At 41.3% G+C, this 19,591-nt stretch overlaps 1 protein-coding gene across 4 annotated transcripts in view; it reads left to right on the forward strand.

The window, feature by feature from the left end:
* Window positions 1-19,591, forward strand: part of LOC148149184 (uncharacterized protein C1orf21-like) — a 194,498-nt gene that overhangs the window by 101,793 nt on the left and 73,114 nt on the right. For all 4 annotated transcript variants that reach the window (XM_087990895.1, XM_087990892.1, XM_087990893.1 and 1 more), the window contains one exon: window positions 12,782-12,918. In XM_087990895.1, coding sequence (XP_087847021.1) covers window positions 12,782-12,918 — 137 coding nt within the window. The remainder of the gene's footprint in view (window positions 1-12,781; window positions 12,919-19,591) is intronic.

The following is a 19,591-nucleotide window of genomic DNA, read 5'->3' on the forward strand; positions in this document are numbered from 1 at the left end:
TATTCCTTGGATGCTTCCTGACCTGCTGCGCTTTTCCAGCAACACATTTTCAGCTATATGACATGTTAACTAACGTTTTACCCAAGTATACAGCATAGTGCCTGCATATTATAGGAAATCTGTCCTCTGCAAACTTAATGGATAATCATCAGGGGGTTACATTTATGGTCAAAGCTACTAGATTTATTCAGAACAAAAACAGAAATTGCTGGAGAAACTGAGCAGGTCTAGCAGCATCTGTGGAAAGAAGCCAAAACATTGATTCTCCTGTTCCTTGGATGCTGCCTGACCTGCTGTGCTTTTCCAGCACCACACTCTTGACTCTGACCTCCAGCATCTTCAGTCCTCACAGTCTGGTAACTAGGAAAACATTGGTACATATGCTAAAGATGGGGAGTGGGGAAGAGTAAACGATCGGTGAAGGCAGAGCCCATAAAGAAAGAGAACAATAGTTTGTGGGCTTCAGCCACCACCTCTTCACCATAGATGTGCAATCCTTTTATTGGTCCATCCTACATCAGGATGGTGTCGGGACTCCACTTCCTCCCGGAAAAAAGGCCTGAACCGTTCCCATCCTGCATCACCCTATCTGCCAGGTCGAGCTTGTCCTCACCCTGAACAACCTGTCTCTTAATTTCTCTCACTTTCTTTAGGTCAAAGGAGTGGCCATGGGTACCCCAATGGGCCCCAGTTCTGACCCTGTGTTTGTGGAGTATGTGAAACATTCCTTGTTCCAGTCCTACTCTGGTCCCCGTCCATACCTCTTCCTCCAGTAAATTGATAATCATTGGTGCTGCTTCCCCCTCTCATCTGGAATTGGAAAGGCTTATCAATTTCACTGCCAATTTCTACCCTGCTCTCACCTTCACCCATCCATCTCTGACTCCTCCCTGTCCTTCCTCGACCTCCATCTCCAGAAATGGAAACAGACTGGCATCTACAAGCCCACTGACTCCCACAGCTACCTGGACTACACAACCTCACGCCCTACTTCCTGTGAGGAGTATGGCAATTTAAACACTTTTCAATTTAAAAATACAAGTGATGATAAATTACTATTTTAATCTATTCCATTCTCCCAGTTTGGCATCTGTTCACCTCTATTCTTACAATGCCACCTTCTGTAGGGTGGCCTCAGAGTTCATCTTTTTCCCCAATTGAGTATTCCCCACCACTGTGATTGACAGGGCTCTCAGTCATATCAGACTCATTTCCCACACTTTGGCCCTCACTCCTCTTCCCTCCCACAACAGCGATAGAGTTCCTCTGGTCCTCACTTACCAGCCCAACAGCATCTACATCCAAAGGGTCGTAAGGTGCTGTTTCTACCACCTCCAGCAGGATGCCACCACAAGAGATGCATTCCACTTCTCTCCCTTTTCAGCCTTCCGCAGGGACCATTTCTTCCAAGACCATCAGGTTCACTCCTGCTGCACACTTGGTACCTCCCCATACCCCTACGGCAATGGGGTGCATTCCCAAGCACTCGCTGAAGGTGTAACTCCTGCCCACTTACTTCCTCCCTCCTCACCATCCAAAGGCCCAGACATATCTTCCAGGTGAAACAGCAATTTGCTTACATTTCACTCAACCTAGGCTACTATATTCAGCGCTCATAATGTGGTCTCATCTACACTTGGGAGAAAAAAAAGCGCTTTACCGAAAACCCATATTCTGTCCGCAAAGAATGACCCTGAGCTTCCCTTTGCCTGCCACCCGAACACCACCACCATGTTCTCTGGCCAATGTCTCCGTCTCAGGCCTACTCCAGCAAAACTCAGCGGAAGCTAGAAGAACAGCAATTCATTTTCGGCTTGGGAATTCTGGGCTCAATATTGAGTTCAACAATTTTAGGTCCTGGATACCTTCTTGCATGTCATCACCACAACTCATCACATGGGCTGCTGCCACACCATCCCATTGTCAGCATCTCATGGTCCCCATCAGCAGCTATTGATTCTTCCAGGCTGACGTTTACCCATTCCTTTGTCTGCCGTACTGCCATTTTCTCTCTCTCTCTCGGCTCCATCTTTGCCTGTCATTTCCTCCATCTCTCATTCTTCTAACCCATCTTCATTCATATGTATCAAACCTTTTCCTAGCTACAGTCCGTTCTGAAGGAAGGTCACTGGACCTGAAACATTGACTTGGCCTTCTCTTCAGAGATGTTGTCAGACCTGCTGTGTTTCTCCAGGTAATCCTGTTCTTGTTTCAGATTTCAATTGTCTGCAGTTCTTTGTTTTTAGATTAATGTAGAACATCAGCCGCCATTTCTATAGTGATCGTAATGTGGAGCAAACTTCATAAGTTGCTTCATAAGAATATTATCAAATAATATTTGGCCCTGAGATACAAAATGAAATGTTAGTCTAGGTGACCAGAATGGTGCTGGAAAAGCACAGCACGTCAGGCAGCATCCGAGGAGCAGGAAAAATCGATGTTTCGGGCAAAAGCCCTTCATCAGGCTGATGAAGGGCTTTTGCCCGAAACGTCGATTTTTCCTGCTCCTCGGATGCTGCCTGACTTGCTGTGCTTTTCCAGCACCGCTGTGATCTAAATTCTGGTTTCCAGCATCTGCAGTCCTCACTTTTTTTGCCTAGGTGACCAGCAGGTCAAAGGTTTCTGTTTTAAAAGCAGTACTAGAGGTCATGAGAGTGAAAGGTGTAGGGAAGGAATTCTGCAGTCAAAGCCAAGGACAACTGTTGGAAGTTCATCAATGATGGAGTGAAAAAATGGAGATCTTGGAAGGGTTTGTAATGGAAGGACTGCAGATATGAGTGTTGTGGAGCTGAAAGAGGTTAGAGAGGGAAGGGGAGACCATGGAGGAATTTGAAGGTAAGAATTAATTTTAAGTGAGTGCTACTGAATTGGGAACCTATACTGGAAAAGCCATATTACATTTGTGAAGATTCTACAATGTACAACTTAGAACTGAAATATAGAATTCTTTTTGTACTGAACCCGTATAAGGTATTAAAAGATTGTTTTACAGTGGGCTGCGTTTATGGCCATCACCATCTCTAGATGGAGCATTGTACCCACATGTGCAATGAGTTACAAGAAATCTCTAAGTTTAAGAAATTGCCTAGCTGTCAATCTCTGACTGACATCTTAACAACAGCGTTTGCGTTTCCTAAAATGAGGAGTTAAGTCAATTCATGCCAGTTAAGTATTTAATTGAATCTCAACTTTATTAATACAGTCATCTCAATATTTAGTAGTAAAATTTGCTGAAATTTTAAATCGTGTACAAAATGAAATGCAAAGCATGTTTGTAATTTTTCAAAGTACAATAGCAAGGTAATAAATAGTTGAGGAAAAAAACTTTTTTTGAAAAGGAAGTATGCAGGAAATACATTATGACAAAACTCTTCCCATTCCTTGCAGCTGCTCTGCGATTGCATATGTGCATGGACAGATGGATCAGAGCACCCAGTTTTTATGGAGCCTGATCTCCTGTGTTGAAGATGCATACTGTGCTTATAATGGTTAAAGCATACTTTAAATACCTGGGATGGCACAGTGGCTCAGTGGTTTGCACTGTTGCCTCACAGTGCCAAGTACCAGGGTTCGATTCTCACTTCGGGTGACTGTGTGGAGTTTGCACACACTCCCTGTGTCTGCGTGAGTTTTCTCCGGATGCTCCGGTTTCCTCCCGCAATCCAAAGATGTGCAGGTTAGGTGAACTGGCCGTGCTAAATTGCCCATAGTGTTCAGGGATGTGTAGGTTAGGTGCATTAGTCAGGGATAAATGTAGAGTGGAATGGGTCTGGGTGGGTTACTCTTTTGGAGGCTCTGTGTGGACTTGTTGGGCCAAAGGGCCTGTTTTCACATTGTAGAGATTCTATGAAAAATAACTATGTACTAGACTAGAATAATAGAATGGAAATGACTCACTGTAACCATTTTAGGATTTGTATTAACTTCAGTCTACTTACTAATAGACACAGAGCAGAGTACAGAGTTGTCCAACTTGGCAGTATTGGTTTCTAAGTTAGCAATTTCCGATATTGCAGGTTTAAGCTGATCTAGGAAATGGAAGTATCACTGGTGGTTTTGGATATGGAACATGAGGCTGAGAACATGGAAAAGCACTGGATGTTCATTCTATATTTGGCTGTTTTGTACCTGAACTGTGTGTGTTCGGAAGGAGACAGAATTATACTTGTTGAACTTGATGTACACAGAGTAGCAAGAGAAAAACAAATTTGTCCTGAGTGTAGAAAAACATGATGTTTCATTGCTTTCTGAGCACATCGTTGCACACTGTGAGCCTTTCCCTATGGTAAAAAGCACCATGGACCATGGTCAGGGAAACAGATCTTCACAGGATCCCTCTCCTACCTGGCATAGTAGGATTTAGCATCTTGCTAAAATTCAGCAATAGTGGATAACAAACATTAAAGATTATTGGCTCTAAAATAGGTTCCTATTTGTTTTGGCTGGCTTTAGTTTCCTGTCCCTACACGAGCTTCTCACTTTCTCTATCTGAAATGGCAACTGAAGTCTTAGTATTTACAGTTCCATGCGAACAGAGGTTCAAAGTCAGAAGAAAGGTTTATTCCGCCGCTAACATAAATAGGTAATATGCATTGTCATTTTTGTATTAGTCAGCGCATGTTCATAGATTGCACAGTAATTTAGAGCAATGTAATTATATTAAATCGGGAGGTGGTGGCATGATTTAATAAAATCAAGTAATGAAAGAGGATTTCTGCTGTTGTCATATGGCACTTTTTTTCTTCTGCTTGATGTTTGAATAAATAATACATTCCTGTAGTTTTTTGTTATTAGAGCAATAATTGGTCAATAAGATGTGATTCATTTTAATAGCACGTTAGCATAATTAAGCATTACTAGACAAAATTCAATTTGATAAGATATTTATAGTTATCCCTAAAAGCAGATCCTTCCAGTTTTGCTTCATTATTCAGTTCTGTTTTTTTTTTAATTAAAATGTTTCTACTCCTGAGTGTAGAGGATTGTCCCCTTTGTTTTAAAAAAAATTGCTCAATATTTTATTCATTGTCTTGCTCCCTGTGCTTGCTGTTCTTTGGCTTTCAGATTGCTTGCAACCTCTGCAAGTGTGAAATGTCTATGTAATTTTATAAGCGTCTGTAGGCTGTACAATGATGGATTACTTCACAGTCAAGGCGAATTAATACATGCGCACGTCTCCACGTGGCCATTGTAATTGAAGTGTTGACCATTTAGTGCAAACTGGGGATTGAGAAGAGCATGACCTGGTGTGGTTATGTTGAATGGCCTGTATATTCATGTAATTCTATTAAATTAGTGCGTAACGTGATATTATTCTGGATCGTAGATTGGTCCAGCTCTTTTTTTTTGTCCATTACAAAAGGCTGCTGGGGCACAAAATGTGACCAGATTTTGATTTTTAGCAGAACTGCAAAATTGTGTCTTGACTGTCCGCATGCAGCATTTTATACAAGACAGTTGGCGAAGCTGCTGTTCTGGTGTGCCCTAGGGCTCATTGAATTGAGGTGTCAGGTTTGTAGGATTGATGCTTACAGTGGACTGCCACTGTGGACTGCCAATTAGCAAATCAAATACAATCCCAAGCCACATAACCTGAGGTCGAGTAAATCTGAAACGGGAATGGTTGTGATGTTCAGTGGTCTGGAGGGTTCCCTCCTCAATCATTGTTTGCAGCCCTGGTCAACATGAGAGGCAATGAAACCACAAGCCCAATTGTACCAATGATGCAAGATTGCTGGTGATGTGGCTGAATTATAAATAAATCCCGCAAAACCAAATTTGAAATAAAATGACAGAGAAAAAGTTTCATGCAGAGGTATGTTTGTTTCCACATGGTGTTGAGGAATTCAGTTTTGGAAAAACTACTTCAGATTACACAGAAAATCGTCCTCTTGGTGAATGTAAAATTACACATGGTACTGTTCAAGGAAGAGTCAGAGAGATCTTCATGGAGGTAAGACTGATATTTATGTTGCATTTAACCAGCATTACGAAATCACATTTCCTCATCATTGTCATGGTGTTGTTTTGGGACCCACCTGAGTGCAAAATGGTGGCTGTATCTCTCATGTTACAATAAGAACTAATCTTGAAAAGTACGTCAGCCGTACGGCACAAAGGGACATCCTGGGATGTGAAAAATACCATTGAAATAAGCCTTCTTACTTAATTACCTGGCTAACCCTGCAATTTATGTGCACTTACCGATGTAGACCATGTTACCTCATAATAATTGACATTTATGCAGTTTGGGTAAGAACACCCACAAACTCAAACTTTTAACTCAACTCCAGTGAAGCAGATAAAATGACCAAGGAAATCCCTGGCAATGTACTAAAACAAGTTCAATGCTATACCCAAGTGATACAAATGGTAGTATCAGGACCAAGTAGTGTGAGACTGTCTCACTCAGGAACGTGTGGAATTTTGGTGGGTTCTTTCCCAAAAATTTAAAGTTGCAGCCAAGTGATAGAAGGTCTGAAAAAAACTCAACATCGTAATTTGAACACAGTCTTAAAACCAAAATTGAAGGTTCCAATCCTGTATTTAGACATGGATAATGAAAAGCTCTCACAGGCTTGAACCTGATACGATTTAGGATATTCAAGGGGGAGCAGTTAGTACTGGGTCTGTGGAAGCTATAATCTTGACGAAATGAGTGGTGCTTCCATTTCTCTCTGTATATCTGGCAAATACAAAAGTTAACTTCAAATGCCTTTGAACCCCACCCCTCCAACCGTTACAAAGATAGAACACCCCCGGTCCTCACCTTCCACCCCACCAATCTGTGGATACAACATATCACCCTCCCCCATTTCTGCCACCTACAGTCAGACCCCACCACCAGAGATATATTTCCGTCCCCTCCCTTATCAGCATTCCGCAGAGATCATTCCCTCTGTGACTCCCTGGTTAGGTCCACACCCCCCACCAATCCACCCTCCACTCCCGGCACCTTCCCTCACCACCGCAGGAAGTGTAAAACCCGTACCCACACCTTCCCCCCTCACTTCCATCCAAGGCCGCAAAGGATACTTCAACATGTGGCAGAAATTTTCCTGCACATCCAAACATCAATGTGGTCTCCTCTACATTGGGGAGACAGGATGCCAATTCACAGAGTGTTTCATTGAATCTTAGAATCTCTATAGCGTGGAAACAGGCCATTCAACCCAACAAGTCCATACCAACCCTCTGAAGAGTATCCCACCCAGACACATTCCCCTACCCTATTACTCAACATTCCCCTGACTAATGCCCCGAACCTACACATCCCTGAACGCTATGGGCAATTTAGCTTGGCCAATTCACGTAACCTGCACACCTTTGGATTGTGGGAGGAAAACGGAGTACTGGGAGCAAACCTACCCAGACATGGGAAGAATGTGCAAACTCCAGGGCTGGAATCAAAACTGAGTCCCTGGCGCTGAGAGACAGCAGTGCTAAGTACTGAGCCAATCAGAAAACATCTCTGGGGAACAATCGCCCAACAACCCCACTGCCCTATGGCAGTAGATTTCAACTCCCCTCCTACTCTGCCAAGGACATGCATGTCCTGGGCCGCCTCCACCTCCAAATCCTAGCCACCCGACACCTGCAGGAAGAACGTCTCATCTTCTGCCTTGGGAGCCTCCAACCACACAGGATCAATGGATTTCACCAGTTTCCTCATCTCCCCTCCCCCCCACCTTACCCCAGATCCAACCCTCCAACTTGGCACCCCCCTCTTGAACTGTCCTACCTGTCCTTCTTCCTTCCCACCTATCCACTCCACCCTCCCCTCTGACCTATCACCATCATCTTCACCTGCATCTACCTGTCGTCTTCCCAGCTACCTTCCTCCCCCAGCCCCATCCCCCTCCTATTTATCTCTCAGCACCACCCTCCCCACCATTCCTGATGAAGGGCCTATGCCTGAAACTATGTCGACACTCCTGCTCCTCGGATGTTGCCTGACCTGCTGTACTTTTCCAGTGCCTCACTTTTAAACTCAGATATAAATGGTAAACCAATTTCACATATGAAAAACTTGACGTTGATGTTCTATAACTCTGGAAATACTCAATTATTTACGAATTGTAAAGTCTTAAAATTATCTTGCATACATAATGTGATTAAACATTGTACTGAGTTCCAGACTTCTCTCAGCTGATCTGCCAAAACACTACACAATAGCTATTTACAAGTGTGTTTTTCACAAACACAAGGCTTTTATTTTTATTCTTTCATGGGATGTGGGCTTTGCTGATAGGGCCAGCATTTATTGCCCATCCCTAATTGCTGTTGAGAAGGTCGTGATGAGTGACCTTTTTGATCTGCCGCAGTCTGTTTGCTGTAGGTAGACCTGCATTGTCCTCGGGGAGGGAATTCCAGGAAAGGCACAGCATGTCAGGCAGCATCTAAAGAGCAGGCAAATCAACGTTTTGGGCAAAAGCCCTTCATCAGGAATTCTTGACCTGCTGTGATTTTCCAGTGCCCCTCTAATTGTAACTCTAATCTCCAGCATCTGTAGTACCCACTTTCGCCTAGGGAATTCCAGAAAATGGACTCATTGACAGCGAAACATTTCCAAGTCAGGATGATGACTGACTTGGAGGAGAACTTGCAGGTGGTGGTCTTCACATGTATCTGTTGCCCGTGTCTTTCTAGATGGAAGTGATCATGGGTTTGGACGTCGTTGTCAAAAGGATCATCACTGAATTTCTAAAGTGCTTGTTGTAGATGGTATATGTTCTGTGCATCAGTGATGAAGGGAGCAGATGTTTATAGATGTGGTACCAATCAAATAGGCTGCTGTTTCCTGGATGGTATCAAGTTACTTGTGTTATTAGAGGTACCCTTATGGAGGCAAATGGGGGGAATATTCTACCACACTCCTGATGTGCGTCTTGTAGATTGCGGACAGGTCTTGGGGAGTCAGGAGATGAGTTACCTGCTCCAATATTCATAGCCTCTGACCTACCTTGTAGCCACTATATTTATGTAAATAGTCCAGTTCAATTCAGTTTGTGGGCAGTGGTAACCTATGAGTTTTTGATAGTAGTAAATTTACTAATGGTAATGCCATTTAATTCAAGGGACAATGGTAAAATTTTCTATTATCGAAGGTGGTTGTTGCTTGGAATTTATGTTTTGTGAATATCACCTGCCACTTTAAGGTTTGTGTGCCCATGTTTATAGAACAGCAGCAACTTACTTTTATAAAACACACAAAAATACCCTAGCATATCCAAAATGCAATACTCTCTACATTACCCACTCCCTGTACTCAAATAATTAAAACTGATGCAAGAACCCTGGTGCTAAAATGCATACTACTGAACATACAGTTGTGAATAGTGAACTGTTATGCAATCCATTCTAAATGTTGAAACTGTACTAAGCCGAAAACTACAGAGACCATTCTGAGACATAACACAATCTCTCACATGGTATGAAAGTCATAAACAAAGTCTCACATGGTATAAAACTCACGAACTGTGTTTATTTGAAAAAAACTGTTAGAATGTAAAAACACCCAGAGACAGAAAGGCTGACTTTGACTGTTAAGCTGCTTTTTCTGGCAATATCCACCTGAACCCAAGGTGTGAATAAAAAATCACATTGTTCAGGCACAGCTTCAAATTTCAAAGAAAAATTGCATTTGTTATTTAAAATTACTGTCGCTCATTCAATTCTGTAGAGCACCGCCATTCTGGAAAGTGTGAACAATGTTTTGGAAGATTGAACATAACCTCTTTTTGCATGGCTAGAGGGCGGTTAGCAGAAAGTTCTTTTTAGCAGAAGGTTGATGGAGCATGTCGTTCCTGGGTACAGGGAGTGCATAATGTAGAGAGTATTGCATTTTATTTCTAAAAAGAGCCAACAATAGCTTAAACCATTGACAACCAGTGGGAAGATATAGCAGGGGAAGGCTTTGGATTACTCCTAACACAGGTTCAGCAGTTACAGTGGTTAACTTGGATACTGCAAGGTTCTGAGCTCGACAGTTCAATTTTGTACAAGGTTTGATGATGATTGGTGATTAAAAGCTAGATTTTATCCTAAATTAGATTAGGTCATTGATTTAAATTGCTAATTTCCCATCATCATAAACTACTTAGGTGTTGTATAAACTGTTCTGCTTAATAGTTTATGCATTGCTGTTTCTTTCTATACTCAATGGCATTCTCCACACACCGTGCATGCTGAGTAAACTATTGCATCTGCCAACTCGTCACTAATGGGGTGGCTCAGTTTTCAAACTTGTTGTTAATTTGAACATGGCTTCAATGTTGCACACAAGAACTGTGGGTGTATTTGAACTGAGTGCTATTGCTATTTGTTCAGTAAATATCATTCAAGCTACTTTCACAGTGTCTCCCAAAAGCTCAAGTCACTTTTTAATCTAACATAAGAAAGAAAGGAAGGATCTCCTGGACTTGATCAGCTCTAATATTTGGTTTTTTAAAAAGTCCCACAATCGGAGGGACGAGTCCCATTTAACTACATTAGCATGAATTACTGGAAGGATAACGTTCACAGATGAAACTGACTTCTTAATTCAATATTTTACTGTGATTTTTGTGCATTATCTGTAACTGTAAAATAGTTGATATACCTTTTGTAGTCAAAATCCAAAGTGAAACGTAATAGGGCAGTATTGCCTAGTGGTATTATTGCTACACTATTAATCCAGAAACTCGGCTCATGTTCTGGGGACTTGGGAATTAAGAGTCTAATGATGTTGATTATCAAAAACCCATCTGGTTCACTAATGTCGTGTAAAAATTTCACATGTGCGCACTGTCCAAGCAAAAGGAATTGGGTTATGTTGTGAATCCCTTATAAACAAATCACTTGCTTGCACTCATTGATCAAGCTTATGCCTGACGCTTGGACCTGAAGGATCAGTGCTGTGACTCTGTAGGAGCTGCACTGTTTTGAATTGCACTTACTGGCAGAATCGCAGCAAGTGGCAAATACTAAACTCATTTTATTTACATTTCCCCAATGGAGAGGGCAGCAGGAGACAATGAGGAAGGATCTCATAGAAACCTGTAAAACTCTAACAGGACTAGACACAGCAAGTTTATTCTTGGTGAACGGGGAGCCCAGAATCGGGGCTGACGGCTTAAGGAAAAGAGGTAGGCCTTTCAGGACAGAATGAAGAGAAATTTCTTACCCAAGAGATAGCGAGCCTGTGTAATTCTCTTCCACATATGTGGTGAAAGGGTTAAAATTATGTCCCAATACATGTGTGAATCTTATTATGAATATGTTACCGGAATGGAAGGTGTTGCTTAGTCTTGCCCTGTTGTTCGCATGAATGTTTAGATCTCGAAAGAGTATATAAGCTGGAAAAGTCCCCAGTTCGGTAGAGTCTGCTCCGGGTTACGTCTAACCGCCGAGCGTGGGTTGTTGGCAACCGCTCTACGAGAACTGACGGCTCCCAGTTCGGTAACACGTAGAGTGAGTATAAAACCAGACCCGTTGTAAGTACGAGACCTGGTTGTGGCGACGCTGCGGGGAATAAAATACTCATATTCTAGCAAACTCGTCTCTTAGTTCTTTTCTCCTGGTCTGTGTCAGACTACTCTCCTGCGAACCCGATCCTTGAGAATTTATAAAACAACATAAAACTAATGAAGTGAAACATTGCAGATTTTCAGAAGAGATACAAATATAGTTTAGATTAGATTCCCTACAGTGTGGAAACAGGCCCTTCGGCCTAACAAGTCCACACCAACCCTCCGAAGAGCAATCCACCTAGACCCATTCCCCTACGTTTTACCCCTGCACCTAACATTCCAGGCAATTTAGCATGGCCAATTCACCTAAGCTGCATGTCTTTATGACTGTGGGAGGAAACCGGAGCACCCAGACGAAACCCATGCAGACACTGGGAGAATGTGCAAACTCCACACAGACAGTTGCCAGAGGTGGGAATTGAACCCAGGTCCCTCGAGCTGTGAGGCAGCAGTGCTAACCACTGTGCCACCATACCACCCTAGTTCTTGGTTCTTGGGTCGAAAGGGATCAAAGGATGTAGGGTAAAAGCAGGAAGGAGGTATTGAATTAGATGATCAGCCATGATCACATTGAAGAGTGGGGCAGACTCGAAGGACTGAATGGCTTTACTCCTTCATTGTGTGTGTCTATGAAAGGTTCGATTGAATCTGCACTTCTCCAGCACTTGTAACCTGTTTGCAAAAATGTTATAACCAACCTGACTATTCCCACTACCCTCCTGATTGCCAACATTTTTCTGTTCCGTTCTGTGGCAGTAATAAATGTAACCAGTACTTAATGCTGGATAGTTTGAGTGTCTGGATAGTTTGCAGCATACAAGTTCAGACATCTGTTGGAATCTTATTCTGTATTTTTTACTCTGCTGTTTAGTAATTAACTTGTTGAAAATTCAATATGCTTTCTATGGCTGCAGGGAAATTGAGTTGTGATGATCAGTAACTTTATTAATTCTCAGGAAATGATACATTTGCTAAAATATTGGCTTGAATTAATCTCTAACTAATAAATTCAAAGAAGAATCATATTTCATTCTAAATATGAAGTCTGATTTTTCTCTCTATAGAAGCTACTGGACTTGCTGAGTTTCTCCAGCATTTTGTTTTTGTTTCAGTATTGAAAAGCATTGTATTCTCATGCAGAATCCCATTTCATAAAAGTAACTATTAACTCGATAATCTGTTGCTTTGAGATTGCTACTTCTCTGGTCTTGCAATATTTTGAGTTAATCCAGTATTGATTATCCTACTAATTCACTATTACCCTTTTGCAGAGGAGTTCAGGATTAGAACAGTCGAAGAGGTGAAGTACATGAAAAATGTGAACCGGGAAGAATCTGATTGGTCTGAGAAAGGACATGCTGGTCATGAAGATGAACAGAAAGTTGCTGCCAGGAACCAGGAGAACCTGGTAAGGACAATGATGCTTTTACAATAAATCTGTAGTTCCAAGCCAAAAGAAGCGCAAACCAGTGAAGAGAGAATTCAAACCCATTTCTCTCCTTATTTTGTCCTTGTTTAACTTCAGAGTTGGTTTCGTTTCATTTTGGTAAACACTTGTTAAACGTTGCAATGCTACTATTTTAATATTGAAGCAAGTGCTGTCATCTGGCATTTCTCTCAGTTTTCTAACATAACTTCAGAAGACCACCAGAATCCGCAGAAGAGCTTTATAATTGATTACAAGTGGCGTTTGATGTGGGAGACCCTATGATCTTCTGCCAGAATAATGACAGGAAATGAAGGGAACTTGGAGAAAATTCTCTTGTTCAGGACTTTTTTTATATATATGTGAACAAGGAAAGAACAATATTGTTGATTGCCCCTGTACAATACTGGGGAATGTTGGAGTCCAGATATGTTTTGTACTTTATAGTTCAGAGATGGCAAATGGCTCTTTGTGATCACCTTCCAAAGCTAGCTGCTTAAGAGGTTGTGAAATTCATTCTTTCAATAATGAACACAGTGCAATGCCCTTCAGAAGATTTGAATACCTCCCTGTGTTCTTTCATCTTTGATGCTGAAGCAGGTCGGGATGACAGCAGAAAACTGGATAAAAGAACCTTAATTTCTTTTTGAAAAAGAGAAGGACTCAGTGGTTCTGGTTACATTTCTGGAGAGAGAACCAAAATTAACATTTCGGGTTGGGAGGTGCACTCTGGCTCATCTTGGTTGGAGACACGCCTCAGAGTGAGAGATTTGTAAGTTGAAGCCCCACTCCAGGACTCGTGCACAGAAATCCCAGTTGCTGCACTGTTAGAAATGCCATCTTTTTGGATGAGGCATTAAACCATCTGTACTGTCACCCAGATCCTGACTGATTGGGGGAAAAAGAGTGATGCAGTCGTAGCGTCCATATCTCGGAGCCAGGAGGACTGGGTTCAAGCCCCAGCTATAGCAGCGATGTGTCATAATCAACCTGTTTAGATACGTTAAGAAATACCTACCCCTAAGAAAGGAATGGAATGATTTTTCTTGGCCTGTTACTTACTAGCCTCCAATATTTATCTTCCTTTGTGCTAGCTATGACTCACATTGACTTCAGTTTAACAAGGGTTCCTTGATCGCTTAATGTCAAGAGTAGTCAACCTTGCCTTACCACTAGAATTGATCACCACTAGAATTGGTCCGTGTTTCATCCAAAATTGAAGTGGTTTGCTTCGGCAAGAACAATCAAAATGTAGCAGTTTCTCAAACAGGGAATGTCTGTGGAGTTCTAAGATGCAGTGGGCTCTAGATGTCTGTCAGAAAAACCTGGTATACAGGTTTGGAAAGTATTCAAGAAGGTACTGTCCTTCAGGATACTCTCCTTTTATTATCAAACGTAATGAGCATAAATGTGAGGATGTAATGCTTTTTTTTAAACCGAGAACTGGAAACACCACTTCTCAGATACTGTGTGCAATTTTGGTCTCTATTTACTGAAGGATGTGATTGTGAGGTTTACTGAGTTGATACCTGGAATGAGTGAGTTGTCTTAGGTTGGACACGCTGGGCTTCTTTCCATAAGCGTTTTGAAGAGCAAACTGTGACTTGATTGAAGTATGTAAGATGTTGAATGGTCTTGACAAGGTAAGGTGGAAATGATGTTTCCCTTTGTTGGTAAATGCTGAACTAGGGGAGGTGGTTTAAACAATTAGATGTCTCCCTTTTAGGACCCCTAGAGGAGAAGAAATGTTACGTGACTTTAAAGCTTCATGCCTCGGAAGACGGTACAAGAAAGATAATTTACTTATTTGCAAAGGCAGAGGTAGATCGATTCTTGTTAACAGTTATCAGGGAGTTTGAATGACAAACAGTTAAGCCAGGATTTTATTGATTGGCTGACCAGGCTTGAGGGGGCCCATATGTTTGCAAAGAGCAAACTATTTTAGTGATGCTGTTTAAATCAGTGATTTGAATTGCACTGATTTCATAGCTTGTTTTGAACAAGCACATGAAGATCTAATTTCTGTTCCAGATGCGGATTGAAATAGGCAGTTGAGATATTGGGGATTCAGATGGACCGCAGCTTTGTATTTGTTGAGTGTACAATACCTTCAAATGCAATATGAGTCATTAAATTTACTCAATTGTCCAGACTCTGCTGCAGTGACACCAGGAGTCTTGTTAGAGCAAAGATTGATTCAAGGCCCTTTCCAGGTGACTGATTAAGCTCGGGATTCCAGTTTCAAATCACTTTGTACTTAGTAGATTAATTTTAAAGGCCCCATGTTTCAGTATGAAAACAGTGAATCTGTCCAATGAGAGCTGTATGCAGTACATCTTGTGAGCTACCTATAAGTGACCAGAAACTTGCTGTGTTTACTTCTTCCTGACAGAATCAGTTCATTTGCCAAACCTGCTGGTTGGCCTATTAGGTATTAACTGTGTTTTCCTTTTATCATTTATCCAACATAACAGAATTTGTGAACTTCAATCAGTTGCACAGTTTAAATTCTTTGGAAGTTAGCTTTTCTGGACAGTAATTTACTAATCTAACATACACCACACTCCTCAAGAGTGGTAGAGGCAGAAACCTTGATAACACTTGAAAAGTATTTAAACATATGCTTGCAATGGCAAGGCATTCAAGGCTATTGAACATAGAATACAGTAACAGATGATTAGTTGAAACTGTTCAGCTTAATAAGAAGAATGTTGTTCTCTGCTTGTGATGTCATATTGTGGACACTTAGTATTTTGAGACATATGGAAGCTGGGGTACTGTGGCCAGATTTTAAATTTTAAAAACTAATGCGCAATGCTGAGGCTATGATTGTTCGACGACAAAATCTGAAACTTGATGTTTTGGAGGTCTGTAGTGAAGAAGAAGGCCCTTGACCCGTTATTTTTGACTAATGCAATCTTGATCACATGACTTTTCTAATTCCTTTTCCTAGCACGTGGCACATTAACCTTGAATACCCTGGCATCGGAAGTCTAAATCTAAAATTTTTTTTTAACATGTTATGAGGGTTTCTGCCTCTACCATCTTTGTAGGTGGTGAGCTCCAGATTCCCACCACCCTGTGGGTGGGGGGACAAAAAAGACCCTGTCAACCCATTTGAACCCCCTGCCCCTTAGCTTAAATCTATACCCCCAGTGTATGATCCCTCCACCAAGGGGAATAATGTTCCTTCCTGTCCACTTTATGTCCTGCATAAATTATGCATCTCAATCATGATCCCCCTGTTGATTTAGTGTCAGAAAATGCGACAATATTTTTGGCAAATTTAAGAATTTTATCGTCAAAAAGGATGTTGTGATGAAATAAAGAATGCATACGTTTGCACGTTTGAGCTGTGTCCCACTACCCCTACAAAATCGCTATTACATTTTACAAGTTTGATGCGACTTATAAATGTGTTTGGCATGTCCTAAGATGGATGTGTCGTCCAAGTCTAAGTGGTTTCCTTCCTCATCTGTATGTGAGGATACTAGTGAGAGAGGGCCAAACTAAGACATGCACGAAATTCCTAGAATAATGGCATTCCAACCGGAACTCTATCAACAAGCACGTCGAGTTGGACCCCATCTACCACCCCCTGAGAAAAGGAACAGGAAGTGAATTCACAGGAAATAATATCACCACAGGAAATGACATCACCAACCCAAAGAAACCCAAACATGTAAATAGAAAGCAGGAATTGTCAGCATTGCTTCGCCTGAGGCCCACTGAAGATGTTACCTAGTAGGGTGACATAACGTCTGGAAATGAACTTTGCAGCTCAGCGAGCAAACCTACATCCAAAACCTCAACCTGAGCTACAAATCTTTTCAAAACTCCCTGTGTCCAAAACTAGAGGGCATAGATTTAGGGTGAGAGGGGAAAGATTTAAAAGAGACCAAAAGGGCAACATTTTCACTCAGAAGGTGGTGCATATGGAATGAACTGCCAGAGGAAGTGCTGGAGGCTGGTGCAATGACAACATTTAAAAGGCATCTGGTGGGGCATATGAACAGGAAGGGTTCAGAGAGATATGGTCCAAATGCTGGCAAATGGGACTAGCTTAATTTGGGATAGTTGATCAGCATAGACGAATTGGATCAAAGGGTCAGTTTCCGTACTGTACAGCTCTATGTCTCTATGATTGATAGTCGTCACATGGTTTCCATTAGGCTAGTACTTTAGTGTTCTCTTTCATTTCTTTGGGGGAATATATTGATTTATATTCACAAAACTAGTTTGATAACCTTATAATACACAGATTGTGAAGCACTTTTGATTTGTAGTCACTGTTGTAACGTAAGAAAAATGAAGGCTACTTTGTATGCAACAAACTCCCACAAGCAGCCACCAGATGAATGACTGACTAGTTAATCTGTTTTTACTTGTTGGTTGACATCAATATTAGCAAAAGCACTGGGGAGAACCCACCTTTTTCTCTTCAAAATAGTTGCACTGGGCCTTTTACATTCTACCAAGAGGATAATAAGGTCTCAGTTGAACACCTTATCCGAAGTGTGACTGATTTAGCAATACAGCACTCATCTCGTATTGTATTATGCAATGTTAGTTTTGATTGGGTGTTAAAATCTCCAGTGAAAATGAATTCACCTGAGAGGACAGCTCCCAAGGTCAAGCTTGATTGCAAACTTCAATTCCAGGCCGTAGATAATCTTACTTTCTGCTTTTTACCCTCTCTCTGCACAGAAAGTGTCTGACCTCTAGCTTTAAAGCTGAAAGCATGACTGTTGCCAAGAGCTTGCTACAAGATTAAATAGTAGGTATAAACCTTTGATAGAAAGTATTAATGCATCAGTGAGTTGAATCAGCAGTGATATAATTTCAGGTAAAATATTTGATTTTTGTTTACTATCTTGGTACTCATCAAGCTGTTTTATCTGCATTGAATATACAAGCAATTCACATTTAACGTATTAATGCCTCTTTTCCATTCTATCCCATTGCCCAGACTGAGCCTGTATTTTAATCCAATGAGCCATAAGTCCTTTGATTAAAGTTTAGGGTATATGATTAAATGAGCAAGATCAAAAACACAATGAATTCTCATGTTAGTTAACCAAATATTGAAAATGTAATTGATGGGTGGGAATGGCTGCATTCGCAAACTAAATATTAGCTTGCTCAAACAAAATACAATAAGTGCAAGGTAAAATATATTGACACTCTTTAAAGATGCATTATGTCAACATTTTAAAAACAATACTGTGTAGAAGATTCAGACAAAGGAAACAAGTAATGCTTCAGTATATCTGGCTATGAAGGTGGACGAGTAAATGTCCCTCTTCTTGTTGGAAAAAGGTTCATGTTGAAATGAGACTAAGAATGCAGTTTGTCCAAACAGGGTACTAAGGTGCTTCACTGAAATCACTGTTATCCTATCAAGTTTAAATTTTGCATCCTGGTTTTAGACTTGGGGGAGCTAAAACATAGCTTTGTATTGGCAGTAGGCACAGGTACTGATTCCAAGATCATCTAATTGGTCACTCAGGTTGGATGATTTCAGTGTTCTTTTCTCCTTGGTTCGAGATTAAAAAATTCAATTTCTATTGTGCCACTACAAATCCTCAGACGGTATCCTAACACTTCAAAGGTGCGCGCACTATTATGGTGATGACACAATACCCAATAACTCAATAATACAGCAAGATCCCAACAATGACATAGATAAATGATTAGATGTTAAATTTGTCGCCCCCACTCTACACCAATGTAAGTTGAGTGGTGAGTTAAAATATCAACCTGAAACAATAGGCAGCTTATTATATCATAGTGCACTCTCTCCCTCTCTTCCTCTCTCTCCCACCCTCTACCCTTCTCTTTCAATACCACCAACCCACACCCTCTGGCCAATGCACAATACCTTCTGATGACTCAAGTCTCCAGAATGGGGCTTCCACAGACAGTCAAGATTAGAGTGGTACTGGAAAAGCACAGCAGGTCAGGTAGCATCCGAGGAGCAGGAAAATTTATATTTCAGGCAATAGCCCTCATCTGACTCAAAGGTGACTGTTCACCTGCTTGAGCAAAGGCTGAAGCACTTTACCAGTCATTACCCATTCATCTCACAGATGTATTTTTGCTGCTTAATTTGCAGAGCTGTGCTGTGATGACTGTGTACCACAAGGTGGTTTATCTTTTATCTTTTGTTCGAGGGAGCAATGCAAGCATTAATGAGCAATGTAGCCTACTGTTTGAATTCCGATGTGTCATGGCAGCTTGTTAACAAATTTCTAATTTGACTTGGAACTGTCTGCTGGCTGTCAGTACAGGAAATGGTCCAGGCATTTCACTGCAACCTAATCGGTCCACTGATGTTCCTGAACGTCAATACTGTCTCAACTCATTGAACACTGCAAAAAAAGGAAGATTGTTTTATGGAGGAAATTAAATGAATCTGCAGGCATCATACTAACTAAGATGGAATGGGTCACTGCTGGAGATTACAACATGGAAGAACTGGGGTGTAAATTGTTTCTCTTGTTTTTTCTAGATCCAAGTCAAATATGGGTTGATTAGCAAACCCAGTGCTTCCCAGATATGGAAACTTGATGCTGTTGATTTTCAGGTTAATTTCTAATGTAGACAATTTTTGCAGTTTCCCCCTTCAAGAATCCAGTGACAAAATTGGTCCAGG

This window comes from Chiloscyllium plagiosum, unplaced genomic scaffold (assembly GCF_037043375.1).
Source record: "Chiloscyllium plagiosum isolate Xiang-an unplaced genomic scaffold, Cpla_swu_hap1 HiC_scaffold_9, whole genome shotgun sequence".
Classification (NCBI taxonomy): Eukaryota; Metazoa; Chordata; class Chondrichthyes; order Orectolobiformes; family Hemiscylliidae; genus Chiloscyllium; species Chiloscyllium plagiosum.